The 12,894-nt window shown below is 43.5% G+C and overlaps 1 protein-coding gene across 4 annotated transcripts in view; it reads right to left on the bottom strand.

Annotated features, from left to right (window-relative positions):
- Positions 1-12,894, bottom strand: part of RAD50 (RAD50 double strand break repair protein) — a 362,910-nt gene that overhangs the window by 202,186 nt on the left and 147,830 nt on the right. For all 4 annotated transcript variants that reach the window (XM_040405264.1, XM_040405258.1, XM_040405281.1 and 1 more), the window contains exon 13: positions 10,464-10,639. In XM_040405264.1, the coding sequence (XP_040261198.1) occupies positions 10,464-10,639 (176 nt within the window). The remainder of the gene's footprint in view (positions 1-10,463; positions 10,640-12,894) is intronic.

Here is a 12,894-nt window from a genome sequence, read left to right as displayed (position 1 = left end):
TTAATCGAAATTTAACGATTTTTTTGCAAAAAAAATGACATTTTTCACTTTCAGTTGTAAAATTTTGCAAAAAAAACGAGATCCATATAGAAATTTTGCTCTAAATTTATAGTTCTACATGTCTTTGATAAAAAAAAAATGTTTGGGTAAAAAAAAAATGGTTTGGGTAAAAGTTATAGCGTTTACAAACTATGGTACAAAAATGTGAATTTCCGCTTTTTGAAGCAGCTCTGACTTTCTGAGCACCTGTCATGTTTCCTGAGGTTCTACAATGCCCAGACAGTACAAACACCCCACAAATGACCCCATTTCTGAAAGTAGACACCCTAAGGTATTCACTGATGGGCATAGTGAGTTCAGAGAACTTTTTATTTTTTGTCACAAGTTAGCGGAAAATGATGATTTATTTTTTTTTTTCTTACAAAGTCTCATATTCCACTAACTTGTGACAAAAAATAAAAAGTTCTATGAACTCACTATGCCCATCAGCGAATACCTTGGGGTCTCTTCTTTCCAAAATGGGGTCACTTGTGGGGTAGTTATACTGCCCTGGCATTCTAGGGGCCCAAATGTGTGGTAAGGAGTTTGAAATCAAATTCTGTAAAAAATGACCTGTGAAATCCGAAAGGTGCTCTTTGGAATATGGGCCCCTTTGCCCACCTAGGCTGCAAAAAAGTGTCACACATCTGGTATCTCCGTACTCAGGAGAAGGTGGGGAATGTGTTTTGGGGTGTCATTTTATATATACCCATGCTGGGTGAGAGAAATATCTTGGCAAAAGACAACTTTTCCCATTTTTTTATACAAAGTTGTCATTTGACCAATACATTTATCTCACCCAGCATGGGTATATGTAAAAAGACACCCCAAAACACATTCCTCAACTTCTCCTGAGTACGGGGATACCAGATGTGTGACACTTTTTTGCAGCCTAGGTGGGCAAAGGGGCCCATATTCCAAAGAGCACCTTTCGGATTTCACAGGTCATTTTTTACAGAATTTGATTTCAAACTCCTTACCACACATTTGGGCCCCTAGAATGCCAGGGCAGTATAACTACCCCACAAGTGACCCCATTTTGGAAAGAAGAGACCCCAAGGTATTTGCTGATGGGCATAGTGAGTTCATGGAAGTTTTTATTTTTTGTCACAAGTTTGTGGAATATGAGACTTTGTATGAAAAAAAATCAAAAAAAAAAAAATCATCATTTTCCACTAACTTGTGACAAAAAATAAAAAATTCTAGGAACTCGCCATGCCCCTCACGGAATACCTTGGGGTGTCTTCTTTCCAAAATGGGGTCACTTGTGGGGTAGTTATACTGCCCTGGTATTCTAGGGGCCCAAATGTGTGGTAAGGAGTTTGAAATCAAATTCAGTAAAAAATGACCAGTGAAATCCGAAAGGTGCTCTTTGGAATATGGCCCCCTTTGCCCACCTAGGCTGCAAAAAAGTGTCACACATCTGGTATCCCCGTACTCAGGAGAAGTTGAGGAATGTGTTTTGGGGTGTCTTTTTACATATACCCATGCTGGGTGAGATAAATATCTTGGTCAAATGACAACTTTGTATAAAAAAATGGGAAAAGTTGTCTTTTGCCAAGATATTTCTCTCACCCAGCATGGGTATATATAAAATGACACCCCAAAACACATTCCCCACCTTCTCCTGAGTACGGAGATACCAGATGTGTGACACTTTTTTGCAGCCTAGGTGGGCAAAGGGGCCCATATTCCAAAGAGCACCTTTCGGATTTCACAGGTCATTTTTTACAGAATTTGATTTCAAACTCCTTTCCACACATTTGGGCCCCTAGAATGCCAGGGCAGTATAACCACCCCACAAGTGACCCCATTTTGGAAAGAAGACACCCCAAGGTATTCCGTGAGGGGCATGGCGAGTTCCTAGAATTTTTTATTTTTTGTCACAAGTTAGTGGAAAATGATGATTTTTTATTTTTATTTTTTTTTTCATACAAAGTCTCCTATTCCACTAACTTGTGACAAAAAAAAAAAATTTCCATGAACTCACTATGCCCATCAGCGAATACCTTGGGGTCTCTTCTTTCCAAAATGGGGTCACTTGTGGGGTAGTTATACTGCCCTGGCATTCTAGGGGCCCAAATGTGTGGTAAGGAGTTTGAAATCAAATTCTGTAAAAAATGACGAGTGAAATCCGAAAGGTGCTCTTTGGAATATGGGCCCCTTTGCCCACCTAGGCTGCAAAAAAGTGTCACACATCTGGTATCCCCGTACTCAGGAGAAGTTGAGGAATGTGTTTTGGGGTGTCTTTTTACATATACCCATGCTGGGTGAGATAAATATCTTGGTCAAATGACAACTTTGTATAAAAAAAATGGGAAAAGTTGTCTTTTGCCAAGATATTTCTCTCACCCAGCATGGGTATATATAAAATGACACCCCAAAACACATTCCCCACCTTCTCCTGAGTACGGAGATACCAGATGTGTGACACTTTTTTGCAGCCTAGGTGGGCAAAGGGGCCCATATTCCAAAGAGCACCTTTCGGATTTCACAGGTCATTTTTTACAGAATTTGATTTCAAACTCCTTACCACACATTTGGGCCCCTAGAATGCCAGGGCAGTATAACTACCCCACAAGTGACCCCATTTTGGAAAGAAGAGACCCCAAGGTATTCGCTGATGGGCATAGTGAGTTCATGGAAATTTTTTTTTTTTGTCACAAGTTAGTGGAATAGGAGACTTTGTATGAAAAAAAAAATAAAAATAAAAAATCATCATTTTCCACTAACTTGTGACAAAAAATAAAAAATTCTAGGAACTTGCCATGCCCCTCACGGAATACCTTGGGGTGTCTTCTTTCCAAAATGGGGTCACTTGTGGGGTAGTTATACTGCCCTGGCATTTTCCAGGGGCCCTAATGTGTAGTAAGTAGGTAAATGACCTGTGAAATCCGAAAGGTGCTCTTTGGAATGTGGGCCCCTTTGCCCACCTAGGCTGCAAAAAAGTGTCACACATCTGGTATCTCCGTACTCAGGAGAAGGTGGGGAATGTGTTTTGGGGTGTCATTTTACATATACCCATGCTGGGTGAGAGAAATATCTTGGCAAAAGACAACTTTTCCCATTTTTTTTATACAAAGTTGGCATTTGACCAAGATATTTATCTCACCCAGCATGGGTATATGTAAAATGACACCCCAAAACATATTCCCCAACTTCTGCTGAATACGGAGATACCACATGTGTGACACTTTTTTGCAGCCTAGGTGGGCAAAGGTGCCCAAATTCCTTTTAGGAGGGCATTTTTAGACATTTGGATACCAGACTTCTTCTCACGCTTTGGGGCCCCTAAAATGCCAGGGCAGTATAAATACCCCACATGTGACCCCATTTTGGAAAGAAGACACCCCAAGGTATTCAATGAGGGGCATGGCGAGTTCATTGAAAAAAAAAATTTTGGCACAAGTTAGCGGAAATTGATTTTTTGGATTTTGTTCTCACAAAGTCTCCCTTTCCGCTAACTTGGGACAAAAATTTCAATCTTTCATGGATTCAATATGCCCCTCAGCGAATACCTTGGGGTGTCTTCTTTCCAAAATGGTGTTATTTGTGGGGTGTTTGTACTGCCCTGGCATTTGAGGGTCTCCGCAATCATTACATGTATGCCCAGCATTAGGAGTTTCTGCTATTCTCCTTATATTGAGCATACGGGTAATGAGATTTTTTTTTTCCGTTCAGCCTCTGGGCTGAAAGAAAAAAATGAACGGCACAGATTTCTTCATTCGCATCGATCAATGTGGATGAAAAAATCTCTGCCAAAAAAATAAAAAGGAGGGGAAAGGCGTCTGCCAGGACATAGGAGCTCCGCCCAACATCCATACCCACTTCAGCTCGTATGCCCTGGCAAACCCGATTTCTCCATTCACATCAATCGATGTGGATGAATAAATCATTGCCGGGATTTTTTTTTTTTTTATATATATATACAAAGTGTTTGCCAAAGTATATGAACACCGCCACCTCCTCAGCTCATATGCCTCGGCAAACATATCTTTTACTGCAGAGGAGAAATCTCGTCTTGCAGCGCCGCATACACCGACTTGCGTGTAATCTGACAGCAGCGCAATGCTTCTGTCCGAATGCACATCAGTGCTGCAGCTGGTCGATCGGTTGGTCCACCTGGAAGGTAAAAAAAACAAAACAAAAAAGAAAAAACCAGGCCGCAAAGCAATAACTTTATTAACTTTAGAACAGAACATATTAACTTTTTTAAACTTTTTTAACTTTTTTACTTACCGGTAATTTTTTTTTTGTTTAGTTATTTTTACCTTTATAGAACAAACCTCTCCTTCCCCATGGGACAATGTGCAAAGCGCAAATCACCCAAAGATGTGGCGAAGTACGTTATGCACTTTATCCCAGGTGAAAGGAGAGGTTTGCAGCAGCTGAGAGTAAAAGGGCCCTAATAGCCCTGTGTGCCTGTCCTGTGAGATGCAATCCCTATGCTAAGTGTACCTGTGTGTGGTACTTCCGGAAACACTCTCCATAGCATAGGGCAGGGTGGTCCGGACAGTCAGGACAGAAATAGCGGGTGTCACGCCTTATTCCACTCCTGCTACAGACACGACATCTTTTTCGGGGTGACGGTTGGGTTGAGGTACCAGGAACGACACTGGGGAAATGTCGCTCGTGTAGACGGCTAACTACACTGGGGGATGGGGCCACGGAACCTCCTGGGTAAAGGAGGTTCTCGATGATCTCTTCCTGGAATTTGAGGAAAGATCGTGTTCTCCCAGCCTTACTGTAGAGAACAAAACTATTGTAGAGCGCCAATTGAATTAAATATACAGACACCTTCTTATACCAGCGTCTGGTTCTGCGGGAAACTAAATACGGAGACAACATCTGGTCATTGAAGTCCACCCCTCCCATGAGCGCATTATAGTCGTGGACACAGAGGGGCTTTTCAATGACACGGGTTGCTCGCTCAATTTGGATTGTCGTGTCTGCGTGAATGGAGGAGAGCATGTAAACGTCACGCTTGTCTCTCCATTTCACCGCGAGCAGTTCTTCGTTACACAAGGCAGCCCTCTCCCCCCTTGCAAGACGGGTGGTTACAAGCCGTTGGGGGAAGCCCACGCGACTAGTTCGCGCTGTGCCACAGGCGCAAATCCGTTCTAGAAACAAATGCCTAAAGAGGGCCACACTTGTGTAAAAATTGTCCACATAAAGATGGTACCCCTTGCCGAATAAGGGTGACACCAAGTCCCAGACTGTCTTCCCACAGCTCCCCAGGTAGTCAGGGCAACCGACCGGCTCCAGGGTCTGATCTTTTCCCTCATAGATCCGAAATTTGTGGGTATAGCCTGTGGCCCTTTCACAGAGCTTATACAATTTGACCCCATACCGGGCACGCTTGCTTGGGATGTACTGTTTGAAGCCAAGGCGCCCGGTAAAATGTATTAGGGACTCGTCTACGCAGATGTTTTGCTCGGGGGTATACAAATCTGCAAATTTCTGGTTGAAATGGTCTATGAGGGGCCGAATTTTGTGGAGCCAGTCAAAAGCTGGGTGGCCTCTGGGACGGGAGGTGGTGTTGTCGCTAAAATGCAGGAAACGGAGGATGGCCTCAAATCGTGCCCTGGACATAGCAGCAGAGAACATGGGCATGTGATGAATCGGGTGCGTTGACCAATATGACCGCAATTCATGCTTTTTTGTCAGGCCCATGTTGAGGAGAAGGCCCAAAAAAATTTTAATTTCGGAAACTTGGACTGGTTTCCACCGGAAAGGCTGGGCATAAAAGCTTCCCGGGTTGGCGGATATAAATTGTGTGGCATACTGGTTGGTCTCTGCCACGACTAAGTCCAAGAGCTCCGCAGTCAAGAACAGCTCAAAAAATCCCAGGGCCGAACCGATTTGAGCCGTCTCAACCCGAACTCCAGACTGGGTGGTGAAAGGGGGAACTACAGGTGCGGCTGAAGTTGGTGACTGCCAATCAGGGTTTGCCAGCACCTCAGGGATTCTAGGGGCTCTACGGGCCTGTCTGTGCGGTGGCTGCGACGGGGTAACTACTGCACGTGCCACCGTACCAGCTTCAACTGCCCTTCTGGTGCTCGCCACGTCACCATGTTGTACGGCAGTGCTGGTACTAGGTCCAGGGAGGGCTGCGCTGCTGGTGTATGCCTCACCACGTGATCCGGCAGCGACAGCCCCACTCTGCTGCTCTTGAAACGGATCCTGCATAACCTGTGGTCTAGCGACACGGGGCCGGGTACGCCTGGTGCTGCCAGGGACCTCCACCTCCTCGTCCGAACTTTGGGTCAGAGAGCCACTGCTTTCCACAGGTTCATATTCTGACCCGCTAGATTCGTCAGATGAGGGTTCCCAATCCTCATCCGACTGGGTCAGAATCCTGTAGGCCTCTTCAGAAGAATACCCCCTGTTTGACATTTTGGACTACTAAATTTAGGGGTATTCCCTGAGACTACTCAAGAAAAAAAGCAAACCTGTCTTACAAAGGGGAGGCTAGCGAAGTACCGGAGGCCGCTGCGGTTGATAAAAAATATCAAAACAGATTTTTTTATCGCCGCAGTGCGTGTAAAATGAATGTGCAGTGATCAAAAAATATATATTTTTTGTCACTGCGGTGGGGCGTGCGTGGGTGAACGCACGTGTGGGCGACCGATCAGGCCTGATCGGGCAAACACTGCGTTTTGGGTGGAGGGCGAACTAAAGTGACACTAATACTATTATAGATCTGACCGTGATCAGTTTTGATCACTTACAGATACTATAAAAGTACAAATGCTGATTAGCGATACGCTATTCAGCGAATAAAAGTGACTGCGGTGCGGTAGGGTGGGCGCTAACTGACGCTAACTACCTAACCAAGGGGCCTAAACTATCCCTAAAACCTAACAGCCAATACTAGTGAAAAAAAAAAAGTGACAGTTTACACTGATCACTTTTTTTCTTTTCACTGGTGATTGACAGGGGCGATCAAAGGGGTGATCAAAGGGTTAATTGGGGTGCAGGGGGGTGATCAGGGGCTACAGTGAAGTGTTTGGTGTACTCACAGTGATGTCTGCTTCTCTGCTGGATCCAACCGACGAAAAGGACCAGCAGAGGAGCAGAGAAGCCATATAACAGATCATATTTACTAATATGATCTGTTATATGGCTTGTGATTGGATTTTTTAAAAATCGCCAGCCTGCCAGCCAATGATCATTGCTGGCAGGCTGGTGACGAACTTGTTCTTTAACTTTTGCCGGCCCGCGATGCGCATGCGCGGGCCGGCTTGGAGCGAAATCTCGCGTCTCGCGAGATGACGCGTATATGCGTGACTGTGCGCAGCGCTGCCACCTCCGGAACGCGAATCTGCGTACAGCGGTCCGGAGGTGGTTAAGTAGGGTCTCATTTTTTGATGGATGAGAGGACGGTTTGATTGGCACTATTTTGCGGTGCATGACTTTTTGATCGCTTGTTATTACACTTTTTGTGATGTAAGGTGACAAAAAATGGTTTATTTAGCACATTTTTTTTTTTTTTTTTTTTACGGTGTTTATCTGAGGGGTTAGCTCATGTGATATTTTTATAGAGCCGGTCGATACGGACGCGGCGATACCCAATATGTATACTTTTTTTTATTTATGTAAGTGTTACACAATAATATCATTTTTGAAACAAAAAAAATTATGTTTTAGTACAGTGGGGGAAATAATTATTTGACCCCTCACTGATTTTGTAAGTTTGTCCAATGACAAAGAAATGAAAAGTCTCAGAACAGTATCATTTCAATGGTAGGTTTATTGTAACAGTGGCAGATAGCACATCAAAAGGAAAATCGAAAAAATAACTTTAAATAAAAGATAGCAACTGATTTGCATTTCATTGAGTGAAATAAGTATTTGAACCCTCTAACAAAAAAAGACTTAATACTTGGTGGAAAAACCCTTGTTTGCAAGCACAGAGGTCAAACGTTTCTTGTAATTGATGACCAAGTTTGCGCACATTTTAGGAGGAATGTTGGTCCACTCCTCTTTGCAGATCATCTCTAAATCCCTAAGGTTTCGAGGCTGTCTCTGTGCAACTCTGAGCTTGAGCTCCCTCCATAGGTTTTCGATTGGATTAAGGTCCGGAGACTGACTAGGCCACTCCATGACCTTAATGTGCTTCTTCTTGAGCCACTCCTTTGTTGCCTTTGCTGTATGTTTTGGGTCATTGTCGTGCTGGAACACCCATCCACGACCCATTTTCAGTTTCCTGGCAGAGGGAAGGAGGTTGTCGCTCAGGATTTCACGATCCATGGCTCCGTCCATTTTCCCGTTTATGCGAATAAGTTGTCCTGTGCCCTTAGCAGAAAAACACCCCCAAAGCAAAATGTTTCCACCCCCATGCTTGACGGTGGGGACGGTGTTTTGGGGGTCATAGGCAGCATTTTTCTTCCTCCAAACACAGCGAGTTGAGTTAATGCCAAAGAGCTCTATTTTGGTCTCATCAGACCACAGCACCTTCTCCCAGTCACTCTCTGAATCATTCAGGTGTTCATTGGCAAACTTCAGACGGGCCTGCACATGTGCCTTCCTGAGCAGGGGGACCTTGCGAGCCCTGCAGGATTTTAATCCATTGCGGTGTAATGTGTTTCCAATGGTTTTCTTGGTGACTGTGGTCCCTGCTAATTTGAGGTCATTAACTAACTCCTCCCGTGTAGTTCTAGGATGCTTTTTCACCTTTCTCAGAACCATTGACACCCCACGAGGTGAGATCTTGCGTGGAGCCCCAGAGCGAGGTCGATTGATGTTCATTTTGTGCTCCTTCCATTTTCGAACAATCACACCAACAGTTGTCACCTTCTCTCCCAGCTTCTTGCTAATGGTTTTGTAGCCCATTCCAGCCTTGTGCAGGTCTACAATTTTGTCTCTGACATCCTTGGACAGCTCTTTGGTCTTTCCCATGTTGGAGAGTTTGGAGTCTGCTTGATTGATTGATTCTGTGGACAGGTGTCTTTTATACAGGTGACTAGTTAAGACAGGTGTCCTTAATGAGGGTGACTAATTGAGTAGAAGTGTCTAACCACTCTGTGGGAGCCAGAACTCTTAATGGTTGGTAGGGGTTCAAATACTTATTTCACTCAATGAAATGCAAATCAGTTGCTATCTTTTATTTAAAGTTATTTTTTCGATTTTCCTTTTGATGTGCTATCTGCCACTGTTACAATAAACCTACCATTGAAATGATACTGTTCTGAGACTTTTCATTTCTTTGTCATTGGACAAACTTACAAAATCAGTGAGGGGTCAAATAATTATTTCCCCCACTGTATCTCCATATTCTGAGCCATAGTTTTTTTTTTTTTTTTGGGCGATTGTCTCAGCTAGGGGCTCATTTTTTGCGGGATGAGGTGACGGTTAGATTGGTACTATTTTGGTGGGCAAACGCCTTTTTGATCGCTTTCTGCTGTACTTTTTGTGATGTAAGGTGACCAAAAAATTGTTTATTTAGCACAGTTTTATTTTTTACGGTGTTCATCTGAGGGGTTAGGTCATGTGATATGTTTATAGAGCCGGTCGATACGGACGCGGCGATACCTAATATGTAAACTTTTTTTTCTTTCCTATTTTTTAGCAATTTTTTTTTAACTTTATTTGGGGAAAATGAAGGTTTTGTTTGTTTTTACTTGAAACTTTTAATTTTTTTGGGGGGGAAACTATTTTTTCAACTTTTTTTTTCACTTTCTTTTTTGTCCCACTTTGGGACTTCAACTTTTGGGGGTCTAATCCTTTTTACAATGCATTCCAATACTTCTGTATTGGAATGCATTGGCTGTATGAGTAATACTGTGAGTATTACTCATACAGCTTCCGGCCTGTGAGATCCAGGGGGCGGGATCTAACAGGCTCTTCACCGGAAGGCATCGCGCTGCCTTCCATGCCATCGGGTCCCCCCTACAGCCGCATGGGGACCCGATGGCACCTCCGATCACCGCCGCCGCATAAGGTAAAAGCCACAAACCGCAGGTCTGATTTGACCTGCGGTTTGCGGCGATCGCCGACACGTTTTATAAAATAAAAAACCCACTTACCTCTCCTGTTTCTGGAAGCCGCCGCTTCTCTCCGCCCACGATCTGCTTCCTCCTGCTGCTGGCTGTGCTTGGAACTGGCGCACAGCGGGAGGTCACAGAGCGCCCTCACGTTGTGCGCAGCCACTGCACAGTCGACGACCAGGAAGCGGTTAGTACAGAGCCTTCCCCGCTTCCTGGTCCTCGGGTACTAATGAGCACTTCCATAATGGAAGCGCTCATTAGTATTCACACCATAAGACGCACTTTTGGGGGGGGGGGGGGAATGCGTCTTATGGGGCGAAAAATACGGTAAGCTTTTACACAAGAATTCATAGAAAACAAAGAAGAAGCCAAAAATAACATGCTAACAAGTATTCTGAAGCCCTGAACTGAATTGGCCCCAAAAAAGTACCTTACCTCTCTGTTTAGAAGTTTTTTCTATATCGTCTTGCAGACGTGTCAAATCACTGTCAAAGTCTTGACTACCACAAACATCAAATATCTTTTCTTCATAAGATGCACACTGTTCTTCTTTTTTACGCAGTTCATTGCCCATATGGTTTTTATTTTGTTCAGCTGAAACCAGCTCCTTGCTTTAAAAAAAAAAAAAAAAAAAATTTAAAATTACAGAGGCAATTTTTCAACTTGAATTTTTTTAAGTAGGCAAAAATGAGGAAATTATATTAAAATTCAATATTACAATTCAGAGTATCCGTGATGCAAAGGCACAATTCAAAACCACAGACGTGGAAGAATTATTGTGGTTACGCAAAGCATCAGTCACCCACACAGGATTTATATCAGGACTCTGGTTTTTCGGCAGAAATTTTAGGAACATTATGATGGAAATGATTCTGTGTAGGCAACTTGGAAATTCTAATGCATTACAGAATAGGCCTTTAAAGTACTCTAGAAATTACATACATTAAAGGGGTTATCCCATCATAATGATCACTGTTAAATCTGTTAATGATTTGACAGTGATCATTTTTGTAAATATATTTGATTAACCCATTTCCACCGTTTACGAGAAAATTCATCCCCACTTACCTCATTGTTGTCATTCGGTCTCCCCTGGTTACGGCCACCGTTCTTCTCCGGAATCCCGGTGGCCGCGCTTGCACAGAAGACTCCTTCTTTTCTCCCGCCAGGGCCGCTCTCTGTCCTGAACGTGCACGCCGCCGCACATGCGCGATGGTGACTTCTTCCTGGCCAGAATAGTACAGAGCCGCGAACGCGCACGGCGGCTCTGTACTATATTGGCTAGGAATAAGTCATTATGGCGCATGCGCGGCAGCGCACGGCCCGGCTGGGAGAAGACTTCAATCAAGATGAAGCCCGCCCCCAGCCAGAATCCAGGAAGTGAATGGCGCGCAGGAAGCAGGTAAGTGTGAAAATGCAAAGTGGGATAACCCCTTTAATGATTGGAATGGAAAATACTTCAGTGACACACAACATGTTGATACCTAGCTAACACAATCCAAGCTGTAATGTGCAGCTTTCACACTTTAGTGGTTACTTAGTAACATGCTGAACATGCCCAGATCACATATGAACAGGATTTGCACACTGACTTGCTGCAATAAAGTTATCACATAGGAATATATAGCATGGTGGCTCAGTGACTGCTTAGTCTACTTTCACACTCGAGTTTTGGCTTTCCGTTTGTGAGATCCGTTCAGGGCTCTCACAAGCGGTCCAAAACGGATCAGTTTGCATTCTAATGCATTCTGAATGGAAAAGGATCCGCTCAGAATGCATCAGTTCAGTCTCCATTCCGCTTTGGAGACGGACACCAAAACGCTGCTTGCAGCGTTTTGGTGTCCGTCTGATGAAACTGAGCCAAACCGTTTTCTATAACACAATCTGGCACAATAGAAAACAGATCCGTCCTCCTTTTACTTTCAATGGTGTTCAAGATGGATCCGTCTTTATGTTAAAGATAATACAAACTGATCCGTTCTGAACGGATGCAGGCGGTTGTAGTATCTGAACGGATCCGTCCATGACGGAACTGCACAAAACGCGAGTGTGAATGCAGCCTTACTTGCAGCACTTTGGTCCAATACCTGCACACTGTTTTGATAGACAGGACCAGCCAACAAGTGCTATCTCTCACTGAGATGTCAGCACATAATACACTATTCAATATAAGGGTTCAGTTACACAGGCCAATGTTCTGTCAGTAATGAGTGCTGATTAACCATACAGCAAATTGATCAGAGCTTGTTTCCATTGACTGTATGCAACCAAATGATTGTTAATGAAATTCTTCATTCATAAACAGTTTTATTATTGATGGCAGCACTTTCCTGTGCACACGGGGTGATCTGCTACACCAAGGTTTAGCCAATAATAGGGTGCACAGGCAGGAGCAGCGATGTGTGCTCCTGTCTGCGGAGCGTTCACTGCAGCCCATATTCCACCAGTTACAGAGGATGCTGTACACTGCTGTCGCACTGATTCTAAAGTGCGACAGGAACCCAGGACTAGCAACAGCAAAATCAATTAATAAAGTATTTTACAAAAATGATTCTTTTTGGCCATTTAGGCCATTTAGAACATTATTAAATAAAATGTAATAAAAATTCAGTTATTCTTTAAGCCCATGTTTTATCGTTAAAGAATGTTTTTTTTAAGTAATTGATGGTAATTTTTAAACACACTAAATATTCATAAAAAATTTATATATCATGCACTACAATTTGTTGCAATTAGCACAGTTTGACATTGAAAAAGAAATAATGAAATAAACCAAACCAAAAACGTGTGAATGGAGCAGATAAAGAATAGGTGTCCAAAGCTCCTTTAAAAATAACTAACCTTATTAAAGTGCAAGCAAAAAAAC

This window comes from Bufo bufo, chromosome 1, assembly GCF_905171765.1.
Source record: "Bufo bufo chromosome 1, aBufBuf1.1, whole genome shotgun sequence".
Taxonomy (NCBI): Eukaryota; Metazoa; Chordata; class Amphibia; order Anura; family Bufonidae; genus Bufo; species Bufo bufo.
The sequence above is the reverse complement of the archived record's forward strand: the minus strand, read 5'-3'. Positions and strand labels throughout refer to the sequence as shown.